This window comes from Ahaetulla prasina, chromosome 4 (genome assembly GCF_028640845.1).
Source record: "Ahaetulla prasina isolate Xishuangbanna chromosome 4, ASM2864084v1, whole genome shotgun sequence".
Classification (NCBI taxonomy): domain Eukaryota; kingdom Metazoa; phylum Chordata; class Lepidosauria; order Squamata; family Colubridae; genus Ahaetulla; species Ahaetulla prasina.
Window position 1 is genome coordinate 146119541 of NC_080542.1, and position 26873 is coordinate 146146413.

Below are 26873 nucleotides of genomic sequence, written 5' to 3' on the forward strand. Positions count from 1 at the left end.
TTTCATTCCCAGCGTCGTTCAACTCAAAGTAAAACAAATGCCTCCCAAATGCCTCCCAAACACAAATTCTTCAGTTATCTCACAAACCTTAGTCCAATTAGGCAAACTGCCAAAGGCCCTTCCTGGCAAACGTCCAGAAGCCATGAAAACAAAGACGTACACGAAGCAGAAGACACAGCTACAACATTGTTTTCCAGCAAAGCTGAAACACCATTGCTGGTCCTTTAAGTCTTATGGGAGGGGCCAATCATTTCCTGGCCTTACTCCTGAGTTGTCCTTTTTGCTTGAGCTGCTCTTGCCTTCTTGCAGCTCTTCTCATGCGTGCTTTAAGAACAGGCTCCTCCTGTTCCGCTGCCTCACTACTATCAGTCTCTGGAGGCCGCACCTCACTCCCCGATGGCCCTGGCCCCACCTCTGCCTCATCGTTGTCTGACTCCGTTGCCAGCTCTGTTGGCTGCTGGCAGACCACAACAGCTTCCCCATTGACTTTGCTTGTCAGAAGCTCTCAAAAGGGGATCACACTTAACAACTGTGGCAAAAAAAAGTTCATAAAATGGATCAAAACTTGCTTAACAACTGTCTCACTTAGCTACATAAATTTTGGGCTCAATTTTCGTAGGTTGAGGACTATCTGTATACCCCCTTGATGGCGAACCTATGGCACGCATGCCAGAGGTGGCAAAAAACACCCTGTCTGTGGGCACGCGAGCCATCGCCCCAATGCAGCTCTGCTGCGCATGCCTGCGCACCTCCCGCCAATCGGCTGGTCTTCAGGTCTGTGCCGTGCATGCATTGGGAGCGGGGAGCATGTGGGGTCCACACACACATTGCATTTTGAGGGTTCAGAGGTGCACTTTGGGCACTTGGTCCGGAAAAAGTTAGCCATCACTGGTATACCCCATTGATTCACTCAGAATAACAGATTTGGAAGGGACCATGGGGGTCTTCTAGGCCAGGGGTCTCCAACCTTGGCAACTTTAAGACTTGTGGACTTCAACTCCCAAAATCCCTCAGCCAGCAAAGCTGGCTGAGGAATTCTGGGAGTTGAAGTCCACAAGTCTTAAAGTTGCCATGGTTGGAGACCCCTGTTCTAGTCCAACCCCCTTCTTAAAGAGGAGATCATATACCATTCTGATCAAATGGCTGTCCAGTCTCTTCTTAACAACCTCCAGTGTTGGAGCATCCACAACTTCTGGAGGCAAGTTGTTCCACTGGTTAATTGTCCTCACTATCAGGAAATTTCTCCTTAATTCCAGGTTGCTTCTCTCCTAGATTAGTTTCCACCTGTTGCTTCTTATCCTGCCTTCAGGGGCTGTGGAGAACAGGTACACACACACACACACACAGTTCTGTCCCCCCTCGCCTCCGTCCGAGCGATGGCTTAATTAGCCGGCAACTATCAGCTCTGGCAGCAAAATAGTGAGCGTCTGCCAAGTGTCTCTGTTATCTCCCTTGATGCCAATGAGTCACCCAGGAACAAACAGTACTTCAGCTCTTAGTCAATCAGTTGATTTGCCTGCTACGAAGAGGCACAGCAGCTCTTGCTGCCTTTATATCCTGTGGGGTGGTGGCTCCATGACTCAGCACTTCCTAGGCCTGCCCCATCCCTGCTTCTGTTGTTCCCGCCTCTCCTGCCTATGAAACCTAGGGTCCAGCCAGGCCTGATTGCCATCAGCAGGGTCTGGAGGTGTGGCTGGGGGAGGGGAAGAGTCAGGGGACGGAGGCCTTGTTATCTCTTCCACCTGGCCTGCCTCTGGCTCCTGGAGCTGAGCCAGGGAAGCCGGTGCTCCCAAGGTAAGCCCTTCCCCCTCACTGTCCAAATCACTTTCTGGCAGGAGGCCCAGCTCGGGGGGCGCAGACAAAACACACACAGACACATTCATCTTTGTGATAGCCCCTCAAATATTGGAAGTCTTCTCTTGCCAACTCTTCTAAATCAACTCTAACTCAGTTTTCCACCTTGAAAATCGGTTCTGGGCCAAAGGCGACCTCAGCTGACCATTTTCAGAAAACGCCTTTGACTGTCTTTCTCCTGTGTCCTGCTTCTCCAGGTGAAAAACCATACATTTGTGAGATCTGTGGGAAGAGCTTCACCAGTCGCCCCAACATGAAACGCCACCGACGGACGCACACGGGGGAGAAGCCCTACCCATGTGACATCTGCGGTCAACGCTTCCGGTTCTCCAACATGCTCAAGGCTCACAAGGAGAAATGCTTCCGGGTCAGCAACCCAGCAGGCGCAGTTCCCAACCGAGATACCAAGTCACTTGGTCTCCTTGTTTCTCCAAACGCCAACTCAACTCTTTTGACCACCGGCCTTCCTCTCCATTCGTCCTCGCCTTCCCAGGCACTTCCTTTGCCTCTTGGACATCCCCATGCTCACCCCATGCCTCCTCCTCCTCCTCCTCTCCTACACCCAACACCAGCTCTCTTCCCTGGTAGCAGGGTAAACATGGACAACTAGACCTTGCTCAGCCTCCGGTGTTTCAAACTTGGCTCGTAATTCTGAAGATCTCTCCGATGCCCTTGACTGTTGTGGGTTTGTGGTCAGCGGGCATCATGTTTGGGTTTTAGTTTGAGGGAGCTGAAGTTCTTGGTTCTTCAACAGGAGCATCTAGAACCTTGAGATCATGGTTGCTACTCAAGCCACAGAGATAACGTCGCTGTTCTGCTTGCTCAAGGAAAGAGGCAGACCAGTTTTGCTTGACCTGCTCTTCTTAGATGTGTTGGACTTCAGCTCCTTCATCTGTACGGATGGCGTAGAAGAAACAAAGGTGTTATTTATTGACTCTGAAGATCTTGAGAAGGTGATAGAGCTTGCAAGGTAGAAAGACACAGGCAAGGACTTTCCAAACCTATCTGGTCAGATATAGGTTTGGAGGTGTCGGAACCAGGTGGGTTTCTCTTGGAGGTTGAAATGGAAGATGCCTTCACTCAAGGCAAGAAGGTTGGAAGGGAGCACTCCAATTTTTCATGGTCCTCTGAATGGGAATGGAGGAATATGGAAAACTTGCTCCATGGAGGTCTCAAAGGTGCTTTTTTCAGGAGGCGACTGGACCTTCCTTGTTTTTCCTTTGAAAACGTTTCACTTCTCATCCAAGAAGCTTCTTCAGCTCTGACTGGATAGTGGGGAATGGATTTATATTCCCTTTACTCCAATGAACTGAAAGGAAACGGCAAGATGTGGATGGCAAAATTTTTCTTGGTGGGAGAAAGTGGATCCTTGAGTGTGTGACCTTGTAGCACTTTCTTCCAAGGTCAACTTCTCATTCATTCACTCTCCGTCATTCTTGCCTGTCCTTTAGAACAACTGTCCATTTCTCAACTTCTATAACTTGAAGCTCAGGTGGCCTCCTCTGAAGATGATAACGCTGGAAATGAAGCTCCCCTCACTAATAGTCCCTTGAAAACAATAGAACTGTAGGACCCGTTTCTTTGATCACCATCAAGGCTTAAATCCAGCATCTTTACATATTATGGAATCGTTATGCAGGCTAGACACCATAACTTAGTCTACAATTCCTTGATTTCTACCCTACACCTACTGTTGCTGAGGAGAATGCACTTCCTGAGGAAAACTTCTTCTAAAACCAACATTATCTTCTCAGCAAGCTCCTTGGAGGAAAACGTTGAGCCTTTAAGGACGTTATTAACATGAAGTGTTGGTTCTTTTAACTTTTTTTGCACTTTATTATCTAATCCTAAGAGCTCTTTCGCAATAGGACCTTTGTGAGTTCTTCCAGAGAAGCAGAACTTGGGGGCGCCATTGCCTGAGCAGTCTTTCATTTCCAAGGCAAAGACCCCCTAAAGTCAAAATGGGCCATGTTTGAAAGATGGACCCATTCTGTTGTCGAAACGCACATCGCAGGTATTTCACAGGAGAAAGGTGTTCCTTGAGCCGACGTTTGCATCTTTGGCAAAGCTTGGAGGATCTTGTTTGACAAGAAGATCCAGGTTTTTTTTATTGTTGGTGTGTACGTCCATATGAGCAGGGCTGGCCCCTGGAACAACCACCACAATGCACAAATGGATGAGGAAAAGGCTGTGGTGTCAGCAAATGTGCAATAACAATGAACTGGTGGACAAAAGACACACATTGATTGTGGTTGATTGTCACATGTAGTCCTTCCTGATCACACTCTTAAAAAGAGGAAGGAAGGAAGGAAGGAAGGAAGTCAAACTAATTTTATGAATGCCTGCCATTTGACCACCTAATAATATTTTTATGGCATTTGGTATCTACTGCCCAATTATCCAGAAAACGAAAAAATAACCCTCACCAATAACTCTTACTATTGGAAACAAAAAATACGTTATAACAAAGCACTTTATTCTGTATAGATCTATGGAAGAGAAAGTCTGAGACCTTTTTTTTTTTAATGCATCTTAAGAATTCCTGTTGGAAAAAAACATTGCAGTGTTCCTTTTAAACGTCTTCTATAAAATCTCCATATATATATAAAATATATATTTTCTAGCTGCTGGGGAAAGGTTTTTCCACAATCCTGGTCATCTTTCAATGCTGATGGGTGTCCATTTTCAAACAAGTGGAGAACATACAGGTAGCCCTCAAGTTAAAACCATAATGAAGCTGCCCCAATGTAGGATTTTTTTTTTGAGCTTTATGTGCTGCTTTACAAAATCGTTGTTAAAAACGTGGTCTTGTACCCACTGGACATTGTCGGGTGCCCGAAATTCAGTCACGTGACCTTAAGAGAGGTCTCAACTGTTGGCGCTTAGAAACTGGGTCTTCATCCCCTTTTTTTCGGGGTCATGATTTCAGATGGTCACTAAGTGATTAGTCGTAACCCGAGGAATACCTGTACTTTCGAGGGCTTTCATTTCAGAAGCAAGCAGCATCAGGAGAAAGGTTTAGGAATAGATTTAAATCAGTATGCTTATAGTGGGATCATTAACCTCTGTTACTCAAGAAATCCTTCTCTCTAAATGTGCTAGATTCACATGTGATCCTTCTCCGGGCACTAAAATATCCCTTCAGAGGCAAGGGGGAATATCTAAACATATTTCAGGCCACTTCCTCTTCCTGTTCTGTCCCCCACCCCTCGCCTCCGTCCGAGCGATGGCTTAATTAGCCGGCACTATCAGCAAACTAGCGAGCGTCTGCCAAGTGACTTTGTTACCTCCCTTGATACCGATGAGTCACCCAGGAACAAACAGTACTTCAGCTCCAGTTAAGCAGTTGATTTGCCTGCTACGAAGAGGCATAGCAGCCCTTGCTGGTTTTATATCCTGTGGGGTGTGGCTCCATGACTCAGCATTTCCTAGGCCTGCCCCACCCCTGCTTCTGTTGTTCCCGCCTCTCCTGCCTATGAAACCTAGGGTCCAGCCAGGCCTGATTGCCATCAGCTGGGTCTGGAGGTGTGGCCTGGGGGGGGGGAAGAATCAGGGGACGGAGGCCTCGTTATCTCCTCCACCTGGCCTGCCTCTGGCTCCTGGAGCTGAGCCAGGGAAGCCGGTGATCCCGAGGTAAGTCCTGATGGCCCTTCCCCCTCACTTTCCAAGTCACTTTCTGGCAGGGGGCCCGGCTCAGGGGGCGCAGACACAACAGTTCCCATGGCCCATGGTTCCCAATGCCCTTCTCCGAATGGATGAAATTAAGTGTTTGAAATTCCTGCCAAGCTGCTAGTCCTCTTGGGGACTCTCGTGCTAGCTGAGTTTTGATCTGCGTTACCACTCGGTATGACTTGAGTTACCTGTTTGTGGCACAGTGTATCCGTCTTTGCACGTGCCGAAGGGAGGTTTTTTTTGCACTAGTGATGATTTCACGAGAGTCATACTCAACGTTCCCTTCCTGCCACCCTTATTTCTGATTGGGAATGGGATTAAGGACCCCAAGTCATTGGAAAGCTAATTGTTAGTAGCCCAAAGCTTACGCTTTTAAACCCACTTTTAAATTTAGAATAAGGTGATAATTCCTCGTTTTGGCAGAGACTGTAATTGTGAGCACTTTGGGAAAAGGCAAGTAGTTCTCTACAAACGACCGTAAATGGGGCCTTCCCATTACAGTCATTATGTTGTGATGGCTATAAATCGAATCTTGCATGGCCTTATTTGCGGTGGCTGTTAATGCAGCGGTTGTAAAACCAACGGTGTGGTCACGTGATTGCAGGATGCTAATAAGTGCAGCCGTGTTGCCAAGAACTCAAGTCATGGTCACATGACTGTAGGGCGTGACTGTCGCAGCTTTGGAACTGGGTCAGAACTCCCTTTTTCCGGGCATGTTGTAACTTCGAACAGTCATTAAGTGACCAGTCCTCAGTTAAGTTGAGGACTGCCTGTACTGCAGTGTACCTTGGCAACATTAAGACACGTGGACTTCAAACTCCCAGAGTTTGAAGTCAAACTAAATTGTAGTATATGACAAGAAGTGATACATTTCCTGAGTTTAATACCAATAAGTTTTATCTATTAAATTAACAGCTACGTTTTTTTTCTTTCCTTACTTTTTTTTTAATTTTACTTGTGCTATTCTACTTTTTTACTTCTTCAACTGAAAATCTGATTTTCCCTCCAACAATAAACGACTTGTGTATGTTGATGTTGAACAGAACTACGAAGCCTGCTCCTCACCTTGATAGGTAAGGCCCTCCTATTCTATTCCCAGAATTCCCCAGTCAGCTATTCTGGCTAGGGAATTCTGGGAGTTATAGTCCCAAGTACGCCGGCTGAGGAATTCTGGGAGTTGGAAATCCACACCTCTTAAAATTATTGTGTGAAACCCAAATGAGTGCCCACCTCCAGATATGTTCACATTACAGTAAGCATTTTTTTTTATTTTTTTTTTAGGAATTCAGGAATTCTCTCAGCATGTCTAGAGGGTTATCAGATTGGGAAAAATCTCTTTGGCCGGAACTAAACCTGAGACTGCTTTCAATAAAAAAAAAAGTTTTCATATTTTAATAAGGGTGTTATTTTTTTTCCTTGCTTCTATTAACTCGTTCCTGCCGGGTTTTTTAACGTCAGCCAAAAATGTTGTCCGTCTTCTGTTCCACAGCTTTCCTGCGAAGGGTTATCATTAAAACGGTGAAGGGTTTTTGTTAAAAATAATAATTACCTTTTCATCCTAACAATAAAGAGAGTCCTCAATTTACAACTTAAATATTGTAGAGAAGTTTAAAGATGATTAAAGGCCTGGAGACTAAAACGTATGAAGAACGGCTGCAGGATTTGGGTATGGCTATTCTTAACGAAAAGAAGGACCAGGGGTGACATGATACCAGTATTTCAATATTTGAGGGGCTGCCCCAATGAAGAGGGGGTCAACTTACTTTCTAAAGCACCTGAAGGCAGGACAAGAAACCAATGGATGGTTTCTTCTCTCCTAATCAAGGAGAGAAGAAACCTGGAATTAAGGAGAAACTTCCTAACAGTGAGAACAAATTAACCAGTGGAACTACTTGCCACCAGAAGTTGTGGGTGCTCCATCACTGGAGGCTTTTAAGGAAGAGTCTGGACAGTCACTTGTCTAAAATAGCAGAAGGTCTCCTGCTTGAGCAGGGGGCTGGACTAGAAGACCTTCAAGATCCCTTCCAGCTTATTCTAATTGATTGATTGAACCTGGCTTCCCCATGGACTTAAGTACAGCCAGTCCCCAACTTAGAACAGATTGTTTAGTGACAGCGGCACAGAAAACCGTCACATGACCATTGCAGCATCCCCGTGGTCACATGATCAAAATCCAGACGCCAACCGGTTCATCTTTACGACGGTTCACAGTGTCCCCGGGAGTCATGTGATCCCCTTTTGCGACCTGTCAAGGGAAGTCCGTGGGGAAGCCCGACTCGTTCAACAACCGTGTTACTGAGGTAAAAACGGTAGTGATTCACTGAACAACTGCGGCAGGAAAAGTCACAAAAATGGGACAAAATTCACCTAACCGCTGTCTCACTTAGCAACAGAAATTTTGGGGTCATAACTTGAGGACTGACCATTAGTGTAAGATCAAAGTGACCTGGCCATAGAATCGACATGAATCGGACACGACTGAAGAGATAAAACCCATCTTCATCATCATCAGATTCGAGCTGACTCTGTTAAAATCTGATTGTGCAGATTGTTTAAACCACACCCCAAAGTGGAATGTGGACACAAACCAGGGGTGAAATGCTCCCATTTCGGACCAGTTCGGCCAATCTGGTAGCAATGGCGGCGGGTGGTTCGGAGAACCGGTAGCAGAAATCCCCCCCCCTGCCTCTGCCCAGCTGAGCCACACGATCATCAAAGCCTTTTTTTTAACTTTTAAAAGCATTTTTTATAACCACCTATTTGGCCGAATAGGTAGTTAAAAAAATGCTTTTAAAAGTAAAGAAAAAAAAAGGATCGCGTGAAATGGAAGAAAGGCAACCCCGAATATATTTGAACATATTAGGATAAAAATTGAAATAGCTAAAAGAAAAAAAAAAGAATGAAAGCGAATGAACACGAATAAAAATGGAGAAATTAGAATTTGAGGGCGAAGGAAGATGTGATTCAATAAAATGAGCAAGAAAATATTAGGAAATGAATAAAAACTATGGAAAAAGAATATTTTGGCAAAAAACTGTTCAGTAAAATATATTTGAATATATTGAATTGTGTAAGATGTGATATGGCCAAATACTCTGTTCATAAATCATGTATGTGTGTAGGGGACGGACGGACTAAAAAAATCAATAAAAACTTGTTCCCAAAAAATAAAAATAAAACACCCCTCCTGCCCACCCACCCCACATCCTGGTTTCAGACAACAGACAAGGTTTTGCAAAACCAGCATCTTGTTATTTTGACCTAACGAAACCAAACTGGAAGCGCCTGTGATTTTCAAAGTAGGTTCAGAAAAAGGCGAAGAGAAACGGGCGAAAGGCACCCCGGTTTGGAGGGGATCACGACACGCGGTTACATCTTCGTCAGCCGCAAGACGTTGAGGCGCACGGGAATAAACGTGGCCCCCGAGGCGTATTGGATCTCTCGGAGAATTCCTTCCCAATTTTTCCCTTCTTCGTCGTACCTGGAAAAGACACACACAAACTTTTACCACTGGGTGGATGAATTTCAGTTGACTCAATCGTGATACAAGAAGATTTTTTTAAAAAGAAAAGAAATTGAAATACAGGTAGTTCTCGACTTACGACTTAGTGACTCTGAAGTTACAACGGCGCTGTAAAAAATGATTTATGACCGTTGTGTCCCCATGGTCACAAGATCTAAATTCAGACCCCTATTTTAAGCAAATATTTATGACAGTAACCATGTCCTGGGATCACGTGATCCTCTTTTGCGACCTTCTGACAAGCAAAGTCAATGGGGAAGCCAGATTTGCTTAACAACCGTGTTAATAATTGAGAATGGCAATGATTCACTTAACAACTGTGACAAGAAAGGTCATAAAATGGGTCAAAATCCACAGAACAAATGTTTCTAACAGAATTTTTGGTCGTAAGTTGAGGGCTGCCTGTACTAGGGAAGGTATTAAATTACTGAGGTGGTAGTGATGGCAGGCAATATTTGTAGCTCAGGGTTGAACTGGGGATGGTCTTTGATGGACTCAGCTTGGGGGTTTTCTTCCGGACGTTTCATGGCCCAACTAGGTAACATCATCAGTGCTATAAGGGAGGAGGAGAACTGTGGGGGCCTTAGTGCTCTCTGAGCGTGGGGGTTTTCTTTGAGACGTTTCAGGGCCCAACTAGGGTACCTCATCAGTGTTAGAAAGGATTTGTGTTTGTTAGAGAGGAAAAAGGTTGATGTTCTCTGAGCTTGGTGGCTTTTCTTGCAGGCATTTTATGACCCAGCTAGGGAACATCATCAATATTTGAAGCTAGAACCCCACTCCATTTTAGCACTGATGAGGTTCCCTAGTTGGGTCATGAAAGGTCTGCAGGAAAACCACCAAGCTCAGACAGCACCAAGGATTCCTATTGAAGTTGTTTGTACAAGTAATCCTCAAGTTGTGACTGCAAGGGAGCCTGCTCGTTTTGGTCATAAAAAGACGTACTTTATTATGGTTTTTGGGGTGGTCATTTAAGCAAACATGGTGCTCTTAAAACAGCACAGTCGTTAAATGAATGCCACAGCCATTAAGTGAACACATTGTTTGCTATGGCAAGAACCTGGAAACAAGTCCTGGTTTCCAGCAAAACCAGAGCAAATGCAGTGACACGACCGCAAGACCCTGAGCGCAGCGACCACAGAACTTCAGATCTAGGTTTAACTCTGGTTTTTTTCAGTTATTTCTAATTTTGGTCACTAAGTGAGCAGTCGTAAGTTGAGGACTACTTGTGGTTGCCGGGAGGTTATTTATACACACACAAACATATTTCATTTTTGCATTGCTCTATCTCTTTATTTTTCATATTTTCTTTCTTTCTTAATTTTTTCTTAATTTCTTCCCTCCCTCTTCCTTTTCTTCCTTCTTTCCTTCCTTTTTCTTCCTTTTTCCTTCCTTCTTTTCTTTCCTTCTTCCCTCCCTCCCTCCCTCTTCCTTCCTTCCTTCCTTCCTTCCTTCCTTTCTTTCTCTTTCTTTCTTTCTTCCTTCCTTCCCCCTCTTCCTTTCCTTTCCTTTCTTCCTTTCCTTCCTTCTTCCTTCCTTCCTTCCTTCCTTTTTCTTTCTTTTTTCCTCCTTTCTTTCCTTCCTTCCTTCCTTCCTTCCTTCCTTCCTTCCTTCCTTCCTTTCTTTCTTTCTTTCTTTCTTTCTTTCTTTCTTCTTTCCTCCCTCCCTCTTCCTTTCCTTCCTTCTTTCCTTCCTTTTCTTTCTTTCCTTCTTCTTTCTTCCTTCCTCCTCCTCCCTCCTCCCTCTTCCTTCCTTCCTTCTTTCCTTCCTTTTCTTCCTTCTTCTTCCTCCTCCTCCCTCCTCCCTCTTTCTTTCTTTCTTTCTTTCTTTCTTTCTTTCTTTCTTTCTTTCTTTCTTTCTTTATGTCTGTTTTTCTTAATTTCTTTCTTTCTTAATTTCTTTCTTTCCATTCCCTTTCAGTGACTCTAGGCCCCTTACAATTTTTCTCTGCTTCCTACTAAATTTATCTTTGCATTTGTAAACTGTAATAAAATTATCACCAAAAAAAAAAGGAAGGAAAGGGAGACTAATATTCAAGGCTTCTCACCTCCAGACATCATTCATCTCAGTGGGAACCAGTTCTCCAGATTCGGTCTCGATGGTAGCAAAGCCGCCAATTAAATACAACGTTCCCCGGAGGCTGACCAGGCTGACGGAACTCCGTTCTTGGGGGAAGTCAACAAAAGATTCCCACCTATCAAAATGCAAAAGAGGAAACAAACCCCTTTAAAAAAAAAAAAAAAGGAACTTCCAACTCAAATCACTTCGAAAGTTTGAGGACTAGTCCCTTGCGTGCAACAACATTCACACCATTTAATCCTATTGACATGAGTTTAAAAAATGTTATTGCTATAGGGACCACTAACCATATAAAACATTTGCTAGACCAATTCCTGAATACAGCTCGCCTGTCTGGAACCCATACCACATTTCAGACATCAATGCAATTGAACGTGTCCAGAAATATTTTACAAGAAGAGTTCTCCACTCCTCTGAATACAACAAAATACCTTATGCCACCAGACTTGAAATCCTGGGTTTAGAAAACTTAGAACTATGCCGCCTTCAACTCAAGACCTGAGTTTAACTCATAGAATCATATATTACAATGTCCTTCCTGTCGAAGACTACTTCAGCGTCAATTGCAACAATACAAGAGCAAACAATAGATTTAAGCTTAATGTTAACCGCTCCAATCTTGATTGCAGAAAATATGACTTCTGTAACAGAATTGTTAATGCCTGGAATGCACTACCTGACTCTGTGGTCTCTTCCCAAAATCCCCAAAACTTTAACCAAAGACTGTCTACTATTGACCTCATCCCATTCCTAAGAGGTCTGTAAGGGGCGTGCATAAGAGCACCAGCGTGCTTACCATTCCTGTCCTATTGTTTCCTTTCATTATATCCAATTAATATAGTTATTACATACTTATGCTTATATATATATGCTTATATATTGTATAGTTATTTCATGCTTATGCTTATATATACTGTGTGACAAAATAAATAAATAAAATAAAATAAATAAATAAACAACATTCACGCCATTTTATCCTATTGACGTGAGTTAAAAAATTGTTATTGCTATAGGGAAGGGCAATTCTCTGGAAGAACCTGTCCTGTAAAAATTAACTAGGAATCATGTTTTAGCCCGCCTTAGGTGAATACAACGAAAAGGAACTAATTCTATTCCTTATCTTTTCTTTTATGTATACTGAGAGCATATGCACCAAGACAAATTCCTTGTGTGTCCAATCACACTTGGCCAATAAAACTTCTATTCTATTCTATTCTATTCTATTCTATTCTATTCTATTCTATTCTATTCTAAGGCAGCGGTTCTCAACCTGTGGGTCGGGACCCCTTTGGGGGTCGAATGACGATTTGCCAGGGGTCGCCTAAGACCATCAGAAATATGGGAAGTATACTTGTGAATTGAAGAATCACGCTCCAATGGTTGACTTCACAATCCAGCTGCAGGCTCTTCAAATTGCTAGCCGAATTCGGCTTCAGGCGCGATGAATTAAAAAAGAGAGAAATCTTTGCTCTGATGTCTCCCTCTCAAGCCAGCTGCAATCACTCCCAATCGCTAGCCTCATCTGGCTTCAGGCGCCATAAACTTAATAGGGGAGGAGTCTCCGCTTTAATGCCTCCGTCCTCAAGGCAATCGCAAGCAGTTCAGATCGCTAGCCAAGACGGCTTCAGGCGCGATAAATTCAAAATGAAAATAATTTTACGGTTGGGGGTCGCCACCTCATGGGGAATTGTATTAAAGGGGTCGCAGCACTATAAAGGTTGAGAACCACTGTTCTAAGGCAACATTAACAGAATCTTGCAAGTTTAAAAGCACAAACTTCCCACTGATCCTTTTAACTGCTTGATGTGTTTGGGTATCTCCATCTTGAATTTCTTTCTCCAACTAAACATTAAGCAACTAAGGGCTCCTGACTCTCTTATCTAACATTTATTTTCTACAAGGAGGGGGGGGTGTTTACTTTCTTGGCAGCTAAAAGTGGAGGACGGTGAGTTCTAGTTCTCTCTTAGACATGAAAGCCGGCTGGGTGCCAATGTCCAAAGACAGTGAGTTCTAATCCCGCCTTACCCATGAAAGCCAATTGGTGAATTTGGGCCAATCGCCAGGAGACGGGAGTTCTAGTCCCGTCTTAGGTATGAAAGCTGACTGGGTGACTTTGAGCCAATCACAAGGACACGGTAAGTTCTAGTTATCCACAAAAGCCGGCTGGATGACTTTGAGCCAATCACCAGGAGACAGTGAGTTCTAGTCCCACCTTAGGCACAAAAGCCAGCTGGGTGATTTTGGGCCAGTTTCTTTTTCTCAGCCCAACCCAGCCCACAGAGTTGTTGTTGTGAGGAAAATAGGAGATTAGGCGTGTTGAATCTGTCCACTGCCTTGAGTTATTTGTAAAAGTAATAAAAGGTGGGTTATAAAGAAATAAAATTAACGAACAATAAGCAATGCAATTCCATGAAGAAACGAATTGCAAATTGATTCAAAGGCACTCCGGATTGCCTTTTGGAACCCTGTGCCGTATGAGGTTTCACTTACTTATCCGTCTCAATATCGTAAACTTCCACCGAGTTGGCCAAACCAGAATCGGTCACTCCTGCCGCCACGTAAATTTTACCATTGTGGACCGTGGTCCCAAAGAGAGAACGGGCGATTTTCATGGGCGACAGTTCCTTCCATTCAAACTTCTTGGGGTCATACACAGTCAAAGAGTTCAGACATTTTCTGCAGCAGAAAAGGAGGATAAAACAGGTTTGCAAACTATGAACTAAATTTTTATTTTTATCTCTTTTATTCATTAAACATGAAACTCAGTCAACTGAACATTTAAAAATGTGTCACAAATACTATTGACTGGTGTTAATGGTTGATACGGGTTGTTGTCAGAGTCCTAGGTATCAACCAAGTACCTTCTTAAGATGTACGATGTTCCAATTAGCACAGTTTTTTGCAGTTCCGCTGGTGTTATTGCAGGGAGCTGCAGTTTGTTGATGTATCTTATAAAATTCTTGGACATGGTACCAAGTGCCCCGATGACATTGGGTACCACTGTGACATGTTTCATCCATAGCCGTGTAGTTTCGATGGCCAGGTCACGATATTTCATGATTTTTTCCTGTTCTTTTTCTTCGACTCTGGCATCTCCTGGTACCGCAATGTCAATAAACTGTACGCTTTGGCTCTCAACAACTATTATATCTGGCGTGTTGTGTTCCAAGTGATAATCCCTCTGTATTCAAAAGTCCCACAAGATCTTCACTGTCTCATTTTCGATAACTTTTTCCACTTTGTGCTCCCATGACTTTTCAGATACGGGTAAAGTTGTATTTTTTACATTGCGACCAGTGGAATAATTCAATCTTGTCTAGCTTTGTAATCAGTTTGCTAATCAGTATTAATAATAATAATAATAATAATAATAATAATAATAATAATAATAATAATAATAATAATAATATCTTTATTATACACCTAGTTCTCCACTTACGACCGCAATTGATCCCAATAGTTCTGTTGGTGTGCAAAACGTTTATGAAGTGAATTTTGCCCCATTTTATCACCTTTCTGGCCACAGCTGTTAAGTGAATCCCTGCAGTTGTTAAGTTAGCAACATGGTTGTAAAGTGAATCTGGCTTCCCCAGTGACTTGGCTTGTCAGAAGGTCACGAAAGGGGATCACGTGACACACACACAAACACACACACACACACACACACAGACGGCACTTGCAACTGTCATAAATAGGAGTTGGTTGCCAAGCATTTGAATTTCGATCATGTGATCCTGGGGAAGTTGCAAAGTTCACAACTTTCCATTCCTCCCTTCCTTCCTTCCTTCTTCCTTCCTTCCCTCCCTCCCTTCCCCTCCCTCCTTCCTTTCCTCCCTCTCTCCCCCTCCCTCCTTCCTTCCTTCCCTCCTTCTTTCCCTCCCTCCCTTCCCCTCCCTCCTTCCTTTCCTCCCTCCTTCCCTCCCTTCCTCCCTCCTTCCTTTCCTCCTCCTCCTTCCGTTCCTCCCTCCTCCCGCCCTTCCTCCTTCCTTCCTCCTCTCTTCCTCCTCCTTCCTCCTTCCTTCCCTCCCTCCTTCCATCCTTCCTCCCTCCCGTCCTTCCTCCTTCCTTCCTTCCTCCTCCTTCCTCCCACCTCCCTCCTTCCTTCCTCCTTCCTTCCTTCTCCTTTCTTCCTCCCTCCTCCCTTCCCTCCCTCCTTCCTTCCCTCCCCTTCTTCCTTCCTCCCATCCCTCCTCCTTCCTTCCCTCCCTCCTTCCTTCCTTCCCTCCTTCCTTCCTTCCCTCCCTCCTTCCTTCCCTCCCTCCCTGCCTTCCTCCCTCCCCCCTCTCACTTTCACTTTCACTTCCTTCCCTCCCTCCCTTCCCCTCCCTCCTTCCTTCCCTCCCTTCCCCTCCCTCCTTCCTTTCCTCCCTCCCTCCCTCCCGTCCTTCCCTCCTTCCTTCCCTCCTCCTTCCTTCCTTCCTCCTTCCTTCCTTCCTCCTCCTTCCTTCCCTCCTCCTCCTTCCTTCCTTCCCCTCACTTTCACACGCTGTTGATTGGTCAAGCCTCAACAGAACTGTATAAAAGGAGAGGTTTTGCCCCAGCCTGTTGCTGGGTTCACCCTATATTAAAGAGCTGTTGTCACTACCCTGGTCTCCAGCCTCGCTACTTCCCGAACTTAACATTGGCGACGAAGGTGGGATCTCGAGGCTAAGGAGAACCAGAACCGAGCTGAAGCACGCTAGTTCCGAACCCAGCAAACTCAGGGCAGAAACGCGGAAATGGCAACACGCCACCCGCACTGCATACAACCCGGCAAGGAGAAATGGGGAACATATATGACCCGCTTCGAAAGCTTTCTAGAAGCCAACGAACTACAGGATCCTGATAACCGCAAACGGGCTTACTTCCTAAGCCATTGCGGGCCGGAGGTAATCGAGATTGCGGAAGCCCTGGCAGAGCCAACGCCATACAATCGGTATCGTGGCCGACTCTGCAGACTTTGCTGAAGAACCATTTCGCACCGACGCCGTCCAAATACGTGCAGCGGTTTGAATTGGAGAACGAGACAGATGGAGGGCGAGTCCATCGGTGACTACATGGCGCTAAGAAGAGCGCCCAAGGACTGCGGATACCGAGACTTAGACGAAGTGCTACTCGAGCAACTCATCCGAGGGGTCAAGGACATCCGCCACGGCGACGATCACAGCCAGAGCAACCTGACACTAGCCACCGCCTGGACGAGGCCAGAGCACACGAAATGTCTACTAAAGCAGCAGAGACCCTGCAAAAGCCTCTTCAATCCAAGGCGGCGCAGCCAACGCCAGTACACCAGGAGGAGATTCAGTCCGAATCCAAGGTGAGGCGAGGATGAGGAAGGGGTCTGCCGGACCGAGAAACGCGACACTGAGGACCGTGACGAGCGCGGAAGCTGCGAGGGCAGCATCAGCGCCAACGCTGCAGGTTTAAAGACGCAACATGCCGGGCGGTGTGGGAAGAAAGGACACTTAGCTCAGGTTTGCAGAGCGCCCAACCTTCCACCAAAATTCAAATCGCCAATCAAAACGCTGAACCGGAAAGGCGGCCCGATTGGTTCAAACAAGAAAGGCCAAGTCTAACCAAACGACTGTCATTATAGGCCGCCTACCAACCAAAGTGGAAAAGAAGATTTTCACAAAGCCCAAGATCGAGGGAGTACGGTGCAGGCTTGAAGTAGACACGGGATCAGCGATCACCATCATGTCCTGGGACACTTTGGCGAAGTCGCTGCCCGGCCGTCGAAGCGCCATCTGCAAGCACAGCGGCTACGAGTGCACGACTCACCAGGGAATCGCATCCCTGTTCGAGGGACCACCTCCGTCCGAGTCGAGTACGGCCCTCAAAAAGACCCTGCCCATCACGATCGCCGATGAACTCTGCCCAGTCTGTTGGGACTAGACTGGTTTCGCCCTGGGCATGGGAGTGACTGGCATCTACAGAAGTGACTGCAATTTGAAAGACATTCTCTTTAACGAGTTCAAGATGTCTTCAAGGACTGCCTGGGCAAGTACAAGGGGACCCCTATTTCCTTCAACTTAGACCCCAGGTAGCCCCCATTAGGCTTAAGGCGAGGAGAGTCCTTTGCCCTTAAACCAAAATTGATAAGGAGCTGGACAAGCTCATAAATCCAGGGATTTTGGTGCCAGTCGATCACGCAAAGTGGGAGACGCCAATCGTCACCCCATCAAATCGGACGGGTCAATTAGAATTTGCGCTGACTACAAGGCGACGCTTAACAAAGCCTTACAGAAAAGCTGCACCGGTTCCGTAGTGCAACATTTATTGCACTCTTTGGGGCAAGGGCAAGTCTTTGCAAAGTTAGACTTGGCCCAAGCCTACCAACAACTGCCAGTAGACGCCCGCACAGTCAAGCCCAAACGATTGTGACGCACAGGGGGCATTCAAGTGCACCCGATTGCAATTTGGGGTTAGTGTGGCACCAGGGCTGTTCCAAAACCTGATGGAACGACTACTGCAAGGGCTCCCAGGGTAGTTCCTACTGATGATGTCCTAATTTCAGGGAAAACATGGAGGAATTGGGGAGGTTAAGAAAGGTCTTGAGCATTTTCCGGACAGCCGGATTAAAAGTCAAGACAAATAAATGTCAGATAGGGGTCGAATCGGTCGATTTCTTGGGCTACCGGATAGACAAGAAAGGAATTCACCCTACTGAGAGCAAGGTTAAGGCAATTAGGAAGGCTCCAGCGCCCAAAACAAAGCAGAGCTGCAGGCATTCCTGGATTGGTTAATTTTTACGGGTCTTTTAAAGAACAAAGCAACTGCTATGGAACCGCTGCATAGGCTCTTAGGAAAAATACTGTTTGGTCTTGGGAAAGTCAGAAAATAGGGCTTTTGAAGCAGTAAAGAACCTGCTCTCAAGTGATAGCCTGCTCATCCAATATCACGACTCACTACCCCTAGTGCTGGTTTGCGATGCCCTTATGGGGTGGGGCTGTACTCAGCCATAGACTTCAAACGGCACAGAAGCCCCTATAGCGTTCTACTCTAGAACGATGTCCTCCCAGAGAGGAACTACAGCCAATTAGACAAAGAAGCATTAGCCATTGTATCAGGGGTCAAAAATTCCATGAGTATGTCTTTGGGCGGAATTTTGAAATCGTGACTGACCACAGACCGTTAGGATTACTGGCTGGCGATCGCCAACGCCTGTGGCACTTTCGCCACGCTTGACTCGATGGACTATATTTTTAGCCGCCACTATGCAAGCTGCAGCATCGACCGGAAAGAAGTGGGCATGCAGACGCATTGAGCCGATGCCCACTGCCAGGGCAACCAAGACCCCACGGGACACCCATCCTCCTTATTGACTCGTTGGACTCTGGCCCAGTCACATCAAAGGAAGTGGCTCGGCATCATACCGACATTGTGTTAAGGACTGTACCGGTTGGGTACAGAGAGGGTGGCCGCTGCCGGGCTTAACGTTCAAAGAATTTGCTAAGAAACGTGATGAGCTCTCGGCTCAAGGGGGGTGCCTGTTATGGGGTGATCGTGTAATAATTCCTGTTAAGTTAAGGGGCAAGGTATTGGACCTCCTCCACGAGGGTCACCCGGGCATCGTAAGGATGAAGGGTTTAGCTAGAAGCTATGTATGGTGGCCACTCATGGACGCAGAGATTGCTGAGAGGGTAGGGAAGTGCCAAGCTTGCCAAGAGTCCAGACCGCTACCCCCAACAGCCCCAGCCAGAGAATGGGAAAAGCCCCAAGGGCCTTGGTCAAGAATCCACATTGACTTTGCTGGCCCCTTTCACGGCCAAACGTTCCTAGTGGTGGTGGACGATTTTCCAAATGGTTAGAGATCATACTTATGAAGTCCACCACAGCCGAAGCAGTAATCGCAACCCTGCGCCACCTATTCGCAACTCACGGGTTGCCGGACACTCTGGTGTCCGACAATGGGCCCCAATTCCACGGCAGCCCAGTTTGAAGAGTACCTGGCAGAGGAAGGCATCCGACATGCCCTCTCTGCACCTTTCCACCCTGCGCCGAATGGCCTTGCAGAGCGTTCCGTCCGGAGCGCTTAAGGAGGCATTGTCCAGGCTCAAGCCAGGTGACTGGCAAACAAAATAGACTTTTTCCTAGCCGTCCAGCACAGAACCCCAAGCACAGCCACTGGGAAAAGCCCAGCCGAATTGCTAATGGGACGAAAACTCCGTGCCCACTTGACTGCTTGAACCCCATTACACACCCGAGGGTTACAAGGGGAGCTAGAAAAGACAAGGAAATGAGCATAGGCGACTGTGGGGCCCGAAACTATGGGGACGGCCCGAGTTGGTCGCAGGACAAGTAACAAAAGTAACAGGGCCAAAATCGACGTGGTAGAGCTACCAGACAACCGAATGTGGCGCGCCATAGATCAGTTAAGGAAGCGAATAACTGGCCAAACCAAACCAACAGAGACAGGTAATGACCAATACCACTTTGAATCCACAGCTGACAATGACCCGGGAGGCGCAAGACTTAGCTGAGGTCCCAGAGTTCCAGCGACGCCATCAGGTCCCGAGGGAAACAGCAAGGAAAATTCAAAATTAATCCAAGGCCGGATGGCCAAGAAAAAGAGTCGGCCAATAATCCAGAGCCCGATGGCCCAGAGAAAGAGCTGGAGGAGAAAACAGCCCTCCGACCAGCTCAAAACACCACCCAGAACTGAACCGCGAGGTCAGAAAGAACTAGAGACGCCCAGGTTATTTGCGTGACTACGTCGGAAAATAACATGTAAATAAATATGTAAATAAGACCAAGTGTTTTCTGGGAGGGGAGGAGTGTTATGTATTAACAGTTGTGCCTTTAAATATTTGAGCGGGAAATCAGCACGTTGCTGATTGGAAACCTCCAACAGAACTGTATAAAAGGAGAGGTTTTCCCCAGCCTGTTGCTGGGTTCACCCTATATTAAAGAGCTGTTGTCACTACCCTGGTCTCCAGTTCCTTCCTCCCTCCCTTCCCTCCTCCTTCCTTCCTCCTTCCCTCCTCCTTCCTTCCTTCCTTCCCTCCTTCCTTCCTTCCTCCTCCTTCCTTCCCTCCCTCCTGCCTTCCTTCCTTCCCTCCTTCCTCCTCCTTCCTTCCTCCTTCTTTATAAACTCATTGATTCATAGGACTTCTCCTGTCCATAGCAGGAGTCCTTTACCATCCTGGACAAATGGTTATCCAATCTTTCTCAAACCCTCCAGCATTGGAGAACCCTAACCCTGGGAGGAAGCTGTTCCGTTGATTAATGAAGGTCGCTAATCAACAAGACTAAACTTACTTGTTTGTTCCTTTGCCTCCAATGGAGTAGACCCGGTCGTTATGGGACACCACCCCATGACCGTAGACAGCATGTGGGAGGGGGTCTGCTTCACTAAGGACCTGAAAGAGAAAGGGGTTGGATTTGGGGTGACACAGCAGTCGTCAGTGCATCACAGCCCCCACCGATCAGCGATGAAATCCAATTTTTTACTACCAGTCCTATGGGCGTGGCTTGGTGGGCGTGGCTTGGTGGGCGTGGCAAGGGAAGGATATTGCAAAATCTCCATTCCCACCCCACTCTGGGGCCAGCCAGAGGTGATATTTGCCGGTTCGCCAAACTACTCAAGATTTCGCTACGGTTCTCAGAACCTATCAGAACCTGCTGGATTTCACCCTGTCACCAATGTATTTTATAAATAAAATTATGATTTATAAATAAATAAGGAAGTGAATTTTGCCCCATTTTACCACCTTTCTGGCCACAGCTGTTAAGTGAATCCCTGCAGTTGTTACGTTAGCAACATGGTTGTAAAGTGAATCTGGCTTCCCTATTGACTTTGCTTGTTAGACGGTCGCGAAAGGGGATCACGTGACACACACACACACACACACACACACACACACACACTCACACGGGGCACTTGCAACTGTCATAAATAGGAGTTGGTTGCCAAGCATTTGAATTTCGATCATGTGATCCTGGGGAAGTTGCAAAGTTCACAACTTTCCATTCCTCCCTTCCTTCCTTCCTTCTTCCTTCCTTCCCTCCCTCCTTCCCTTCCTCCTTCCCTCCCTCCCTCCCATCCTTCCCTCCTTCCTTCCCTCCCTCTCTTCCCTCCCTCCTTCCTTCCCTCCTCCTCCTTCCCTCCTTCCTCCCACCTTCCTCCCACCTCCCTCCTTCCTTCCCTTTCTCCTTTCTTCCTCCTCCTTCCTCCTTCCTCCTCCTTCCTTCCCTCCCCGCTTCTTTCCTCCCTCCCATCCCTCCTCCTTCCTTCCCTCCTCCTTCCCTCCCTTCCCTCCCTCCTTCCTTCCTCCTCCTCCCGTCCTTCCCTCCTCCTTCCTTCCTTCCTCCTTCCTTCCTTCCTCCTTCCTCCCTTCCCTCCTCCTTCCTTCCTCCCTCCTTCCGTCCTTCCTCCCTCCCGTCCTTCCCTCCTTCCTTCCTTCCCTCCTCCTCCTTCCTCCCACCCTCCTCATTCCTTCCTTTCCTTCTTCCTCCTCCCTCCCTTCCCTCCCCTTCTTTCCTCCCTCCCTCCCATCCCCTCCCTCCTTCCTTCCCTCCCTCCTTCCCTCCCTTCCCCTCCCTCCTTCCTTTCCTCCCTCCTTCCCGTCCTTCCCTCCTTCCTTCCTTCCCTCCTTCCTTCCCTCCCTCCCTGCCTTCCTTCCTTCCCCCCTCTCACTTTCACTTCCTTCCCTCCCTCTCTCCCTTCTTTATAAACTCATAGATTCATAGGACTGGAAGGGACATAGGAGTTCTCCCAAACCAACCCCCTCCCCTGTCCATAGCAGGAGTCCTTTTACCATCCTGGACGAATGGTTATCCAATCTTTTCTCAAAACCCTCCAGCATTGGAGAACCCATAACCCCGGGAGGGAAGCTGTTCCGTTGATTAATGAAGGTCGCTAATCAACAAGACTAAACTTACTTGTTTGTTCCTTTGCCTCCAATGGAGTAGACCCGGTCGTTATGGGACACCACCCCATGACCGTAGACAGCATGTGGGAGGGGGTCTGCTTCCCCCCACTTAAAGGACCTGAAAGAGAAAAGGGAGGCTGGATTTGGGGGTGACACAGCAGCTCGTCCGTGCATCACAGCCCCCACCGATCAGCAATGAAATCCAATTTTTTTTTACTACCAGTTCTATGGGCGTGGCTTGGTGGGCATGGCTTGGTGGGCATGGCAAGGGAAGGATATTGCAAAATCTCCATTCCCACCCCACTCTGGGGCCAGCCAGAGGTGATATTTGCTGGTTCGCCAAACTACTCAAGATTTCCGCTACCGGTTCTCCAGAACCTATCAGAACCTGCTGGATTTCACCCCTGCCACCAATGTATTTTATAAATAAATTATGATTTATAAATAAATAAATGTATTTTCCTGTCCTACTGGGTTCTAATGTGCAACCGTCATCATCCCCCAAATGATTTTCTTGCAGACATTTCATGACCGAACTGGGTAACATCATCAGTGCATTGGTTAGTAATGTTTGGTAATGAAATATACTCAAAAAACCAGGGGGGCATATAATTTTTTTTACTAAATAAATCAAACTATAATAAATATAAATGATCAAAGTGTATATTCAATAAAAATAAATATTGGGGGGAAACAAACAACCCGAAAGATGGTATGTGGCATTTTTTTTTTTAAGGCAGGGAGAAGGATGGTCCAGAAACTGAAATTTGGAGATACAAATCAAGCCACAGTTTCCCCCTGATTATTTTCAGTTCATGCCTTCGCATTCATTCTCCCTGGGGAAACGCATCGTTTATGCCTGCTCCTAATAAAGAGACCTACTTCAAAAATTTAAGCAAGGGATTCTCTGCCCAGTAGCTGGGTGGGCGTGGCCATGGTGGGCGTGGCCTAGCCAGCCTTCTGCACCATGGTGGAGGAGTCTTTTTGCCCTCCCCAGGCTCCGGAGGCTTTTCTTGAGCCTCTGGACCCATTTCTGGCTTTCCCAAACTTCCAGTAGGTCCGTTTTTCGCCCTCCCCGAGCCTCCGCGTGCGCCCTACACTTATTTGCATCCAAAACAGGCCGCGTGGGGACTCCTGGGAGGGGCGGGATGTGGTGGGCGGAGCCAGCCAGCAGTGGGATTTGTGGGTTCTCTGAACTGCACAGAATCTTAGCTAGAGGTTCTCCCGAACCCCTGCGAACTCTCAGCAGCCCACTCCAAAGATTTGGTACTCACAGCCGGTCATAACACAGAACGGAGTCCAGGGTCTGTTCGCCTTCCTTTAATTCTTTCCCTCCGACCACAAAGATGGAGTTCTCGGCTTCTCCAAGTCCGAACAAGCAACGGGGGGACGGTACCGGCGGCATTCCCAGCCAATCCGAATCCAGGTGGTCGTACTGCCGAGCAAAGAGAAGACAGCCATGCGAATGTCTCCATCCTATGAAGGCAGCCTTATCCTCCTTTGAAAGCCACCCAATTATTAGACCATATTTTTGATCAGGTGGTCCTTGACTTACGACCCCAACAGAGCCCAAAATTTCCATTGTGCTGAGCAAGACAGTTGTTAAGTGAGTTTTGACCCATTTCACAACCATTCTTGCCACCGTTGTTAAGTGAATCACTGCAGTTGTTAAGTGATGAACACCATTGTTAAGTGAACCTAGCCTCCCCATTGACCTCACCAAAACGGATCGCCAAAAGGGATCACGGGACACTGCAACCGTCACAAATGTGAGTCGGTTGCTAAGTGTCTGGATTTTGATCATGTGACCATTGTGATGGTTGTAAGTGTGAAAAACGGTCGCAAATCTGTTTTTTCAGCACTGTGGTAACTGAACAGTGACTAAAGGAATGATTGTTAAGTCGAGGACTATCTGTGATCGATGATGGTTTAACTCTAGTTTGTCAGGGGAGCTTTGATTGGAGACCAGGGAGTAGATTAAGAAGGGGAGAATATGCCATGGGGTTCTTCACAAAATGGCTGTCATAGGGGAAGGGTCCTGTTTCCTGCCCCAATGGCTGTCGTGAGGGCAGCCACAGGGAGATAGTCAAAAAATTCAAGATGGCGGCCAAAACCATTGCTTTTTGCTTTCCAATCCCACCATCTTGTCCTGAAAAACTCAAAATACTTTTCTTTTCTTTTATGTACACTGAGAGCATTTGCACCAAGACAAATTCCTTGTGTGTCCAATCACACTCGGCCAATAAAAAATTCTATTCTGTTCTAAATACTAGGGTATCTGAGCTTTCCACTCATAGTAAAATTCCTATCCTTATAAATTAAAAATTAAAAGGTAAACAGAATTATAGATAGATAGATAGAATGAGAGATAGATAGATAGATATAGAGATAAATGTTAAATGACTAATAGATGATAGATATAGGTGAGAGATGATAGATAGATAGATAGATAGATAGATAGATAGATAGATAGATAGATAGATAGAAATGTTAAATGACTAATAGAATAGAATAGAATAGAATAGAACAGAATAGAATAGAATAGAATAGAATAGAATTTTTATTGGCATAGATGATATAGGTGAGAGATGATAGATAGATAGATAGATAGATAGATAGATAGATAGATAGATAGATAGATAGATAGATAGATAGATAGATAATAGGTAACAGATCATTCTTGGCTAGAGCAATATCATTCGATTTATCTTTTTATTTCATGACTGTCAGGGTTTCTTCTGAATGTGAAATGCTGATGCAACGCAGCAAGATAAAACTGTGACCATTACTTTCCATTTGGCCGTCACTTGTTGGAAACAGCACCCTGGGACAGAAAGACCTTTTGTCTGATCTGGAAAGGCAGTTGTTGCATTCTTGACAAATTAATAATATTCCATGCAACGGAAAGTTGGCACGTGTTACAATTATGCCAGGGTAATCCTCTCCCAACCTCAATAGGACACACCAGTTGGAACTAAGGATGAAACCGGTTTGAACCCGGACTGGGCTGAAGGTGGGCCTGAGTGAAACTGAGAAACGTCCTAGCTGAATCCCCCTTCCAAAGCAAGTTTAGGAGACCCCAAACCGTGAGTGAGACCCCCGTTCCATGCCAAAGTGAAGAGAGACTTAATCATACCTGCAAGAAGTAAGAATTCATTGGGTCCTCTTTGTCATCTTCGTTGTAGTAAAGTCCACCGGCTATAAAAATCTGATTTTCTCGCGTGACCAGGCTAACATGATTCTTTGGAATCTGAGCAGAAAGGGAAGCAAAATAACACTCATTGGCCGCTGGGTCATAAGCCACAGCTCCTGAGTCACTAACCATGAAGATTAGATCTTGAAGGAACATCCCAAAACGCATCGTATCGTTCAATATCCCTGGTAATGTCTCCTCCTCTTTCTCAGTCTCTTCTTCATCCAACTGTCCATTGACCACCTGGTCCTCGGGTTTCTTCTCTTTCTTCTGCTTCACCATTGTGAGTTTCCCCTCGTGAGCATCCTTCACCATCTGAATCTTCTTGAGAAGGTCTGGGTTGCCTTTGATCACAGCATTCTTCTCCACCTTGTCCTTAAAATAAGCCTTGTCCAACAAACGGAAGCGGATGCTTTCAAAGACCACCGGAAGTGCCTTGACACGGCTGTCCCGGTCCTTGGCTGTAGCCCATTTCATGACTACCTCAAAGACCAACTCTTCCTTCTCAATGTTGAGGGAATCGCTGGAAATGATCGCAATCAGCTCGTCTGGAGAGAGCTGGCAAAACTCCTCATCGCGGGAGACAAGCGAGAACCGGTCACAGATGAAATCCCGGGCAGCTACCGCCAAGCGGGCGCAATCCAGCATCAATCCCAGTCTAAAGATGGCTAGACAGTTGCTCAGACAGAGCCTCTTCTGAAGGAACGAGACGCAGACGGTGAAAATAGAAGGGATCTGGAACATGTTAGCTACTGAGAAGATATCCTGAACGTTCTGCTCGGTAAGCTCCAGCTCCGAGGTGTAGATGTAATGGAGGATCTTACTCATGACCTCTGGATCCACATCTTCTAAGTTGACTTCCTTCTTCTGGCTTTCTTCAATGTCGGAGAGAAACATGGCCCTGAAGTAGGGGCTGCAGGCCGCCAAGACCAATCGGTGGCACGGGAATTCCTTCCCTTTCACTTTCAAGACACAGTCAAGGAATTTCTGATGGTCCAGCATGTCCTTCAACCCATCTTGGAGAAGAGTTTGCTGATAAAGACGCATCTCCTCAGCTTGTTCCATCAGTGAAGACGTAGCCATGGTGGAAACCTCTCAAGAATTCCTTGAACCCGAGCAGACCACGTTGGCTTCCTGGATGAACGCTGAAGGATCTCTCGCTCTGTTGCTGATGCTGTCTCCTGGGCTTCAGATAGCCAGAGGGGTTTATATAGAGAAGCATAAATATATGCATATATCTATATATATATGTACATACACACACACACACATGGACCCTGCCTAAGCTGATCACCTTTTCATAGAGGAAACTGGACGGCTGGCCTTGGAGGGAGGGAGGATGACACAGAAGGCTGACTAACAGCTGGGTGTGTAACTTTAGCCCGTGAGCAGAATGTGTCTCACACCAGTGAACAGGTTTCCGAAGAATCCCCAGTGAGAAAAATAAATGTAATGGGGTGCAAACAACATGAAGGCTGCAAAATTGAGAATTCAGCTGATAACCAAAAACCTAGCTCCAGACTCAGGACTTAAGAGGGATCCCTTCTTCACAAAATCTTAGTGCAAATATGGACACACAAGGACACACACACACACACACACACACATAGAGGCCACAGTTCTCTTCTTCTAAATCCCCCGAGCTCAGCTTCATGGGCTAAAAATATCCAGAGCAGAAGGAAGACATTTGATCTCTTGGGTG

The 26873-nt window shown here is 46.3% G+C and overlaps 2 protein-coding genes across 6 annotated transcripts in view; one reads left to right on the plus strand and one right to left on the minus strand.

The window, feature by feature from the left end:
* ZBTB47 (zinc finger and BTB domain containing 47) overlaps positions 1-26873 on the plus strand; it is a 55596-nt gene that overhangs the window by 26953 nt on the left and 1770 nt on the right. For 3 of the 5 annotated variants that reach the window (XM_058179946.1, XM_058179944.1, XM_058179943.1), the window contains one exon: positions 2052-8618. The exons of 1 other annotated variant lie outside the window; for it this stretch is intronic. In XM_058179946.1, coding sequence (XP_058035929.1) covers positions 2052-2464 — 413 coding nt within the window. In that variant the 3' untranslated portion in view covers positions 2465-8618. Of the gene's footprint in view, positions 1-2051; positions 8619-26873 lie in introns of those variants that run through there. One more of the 5 variants, XM_058179947.1, reaches the window with a different exon arrangement.
* Positions 8757-26490, minus strand: KLHL40 (kelch like family member 40). The gene is made up of 6 exons (XM_058180002.1): positions 25115-26490; positions 23253-23413; positions 21989-22096; positions 13616-13801; positions 11094-11240; positions 8757-9007 (listed from the first exon to the last, which is right to left on the minus strand). Exons 1-6 carry the CDS (start codon positions 26252-26254, stop codon positions 8896-8898), a joined length of 1854 nt encoding a protein of 617 aa, XP_058035985.1. The 5' UTR covers positions 26255-26490; the 3' UTR covers positions 8757-8895.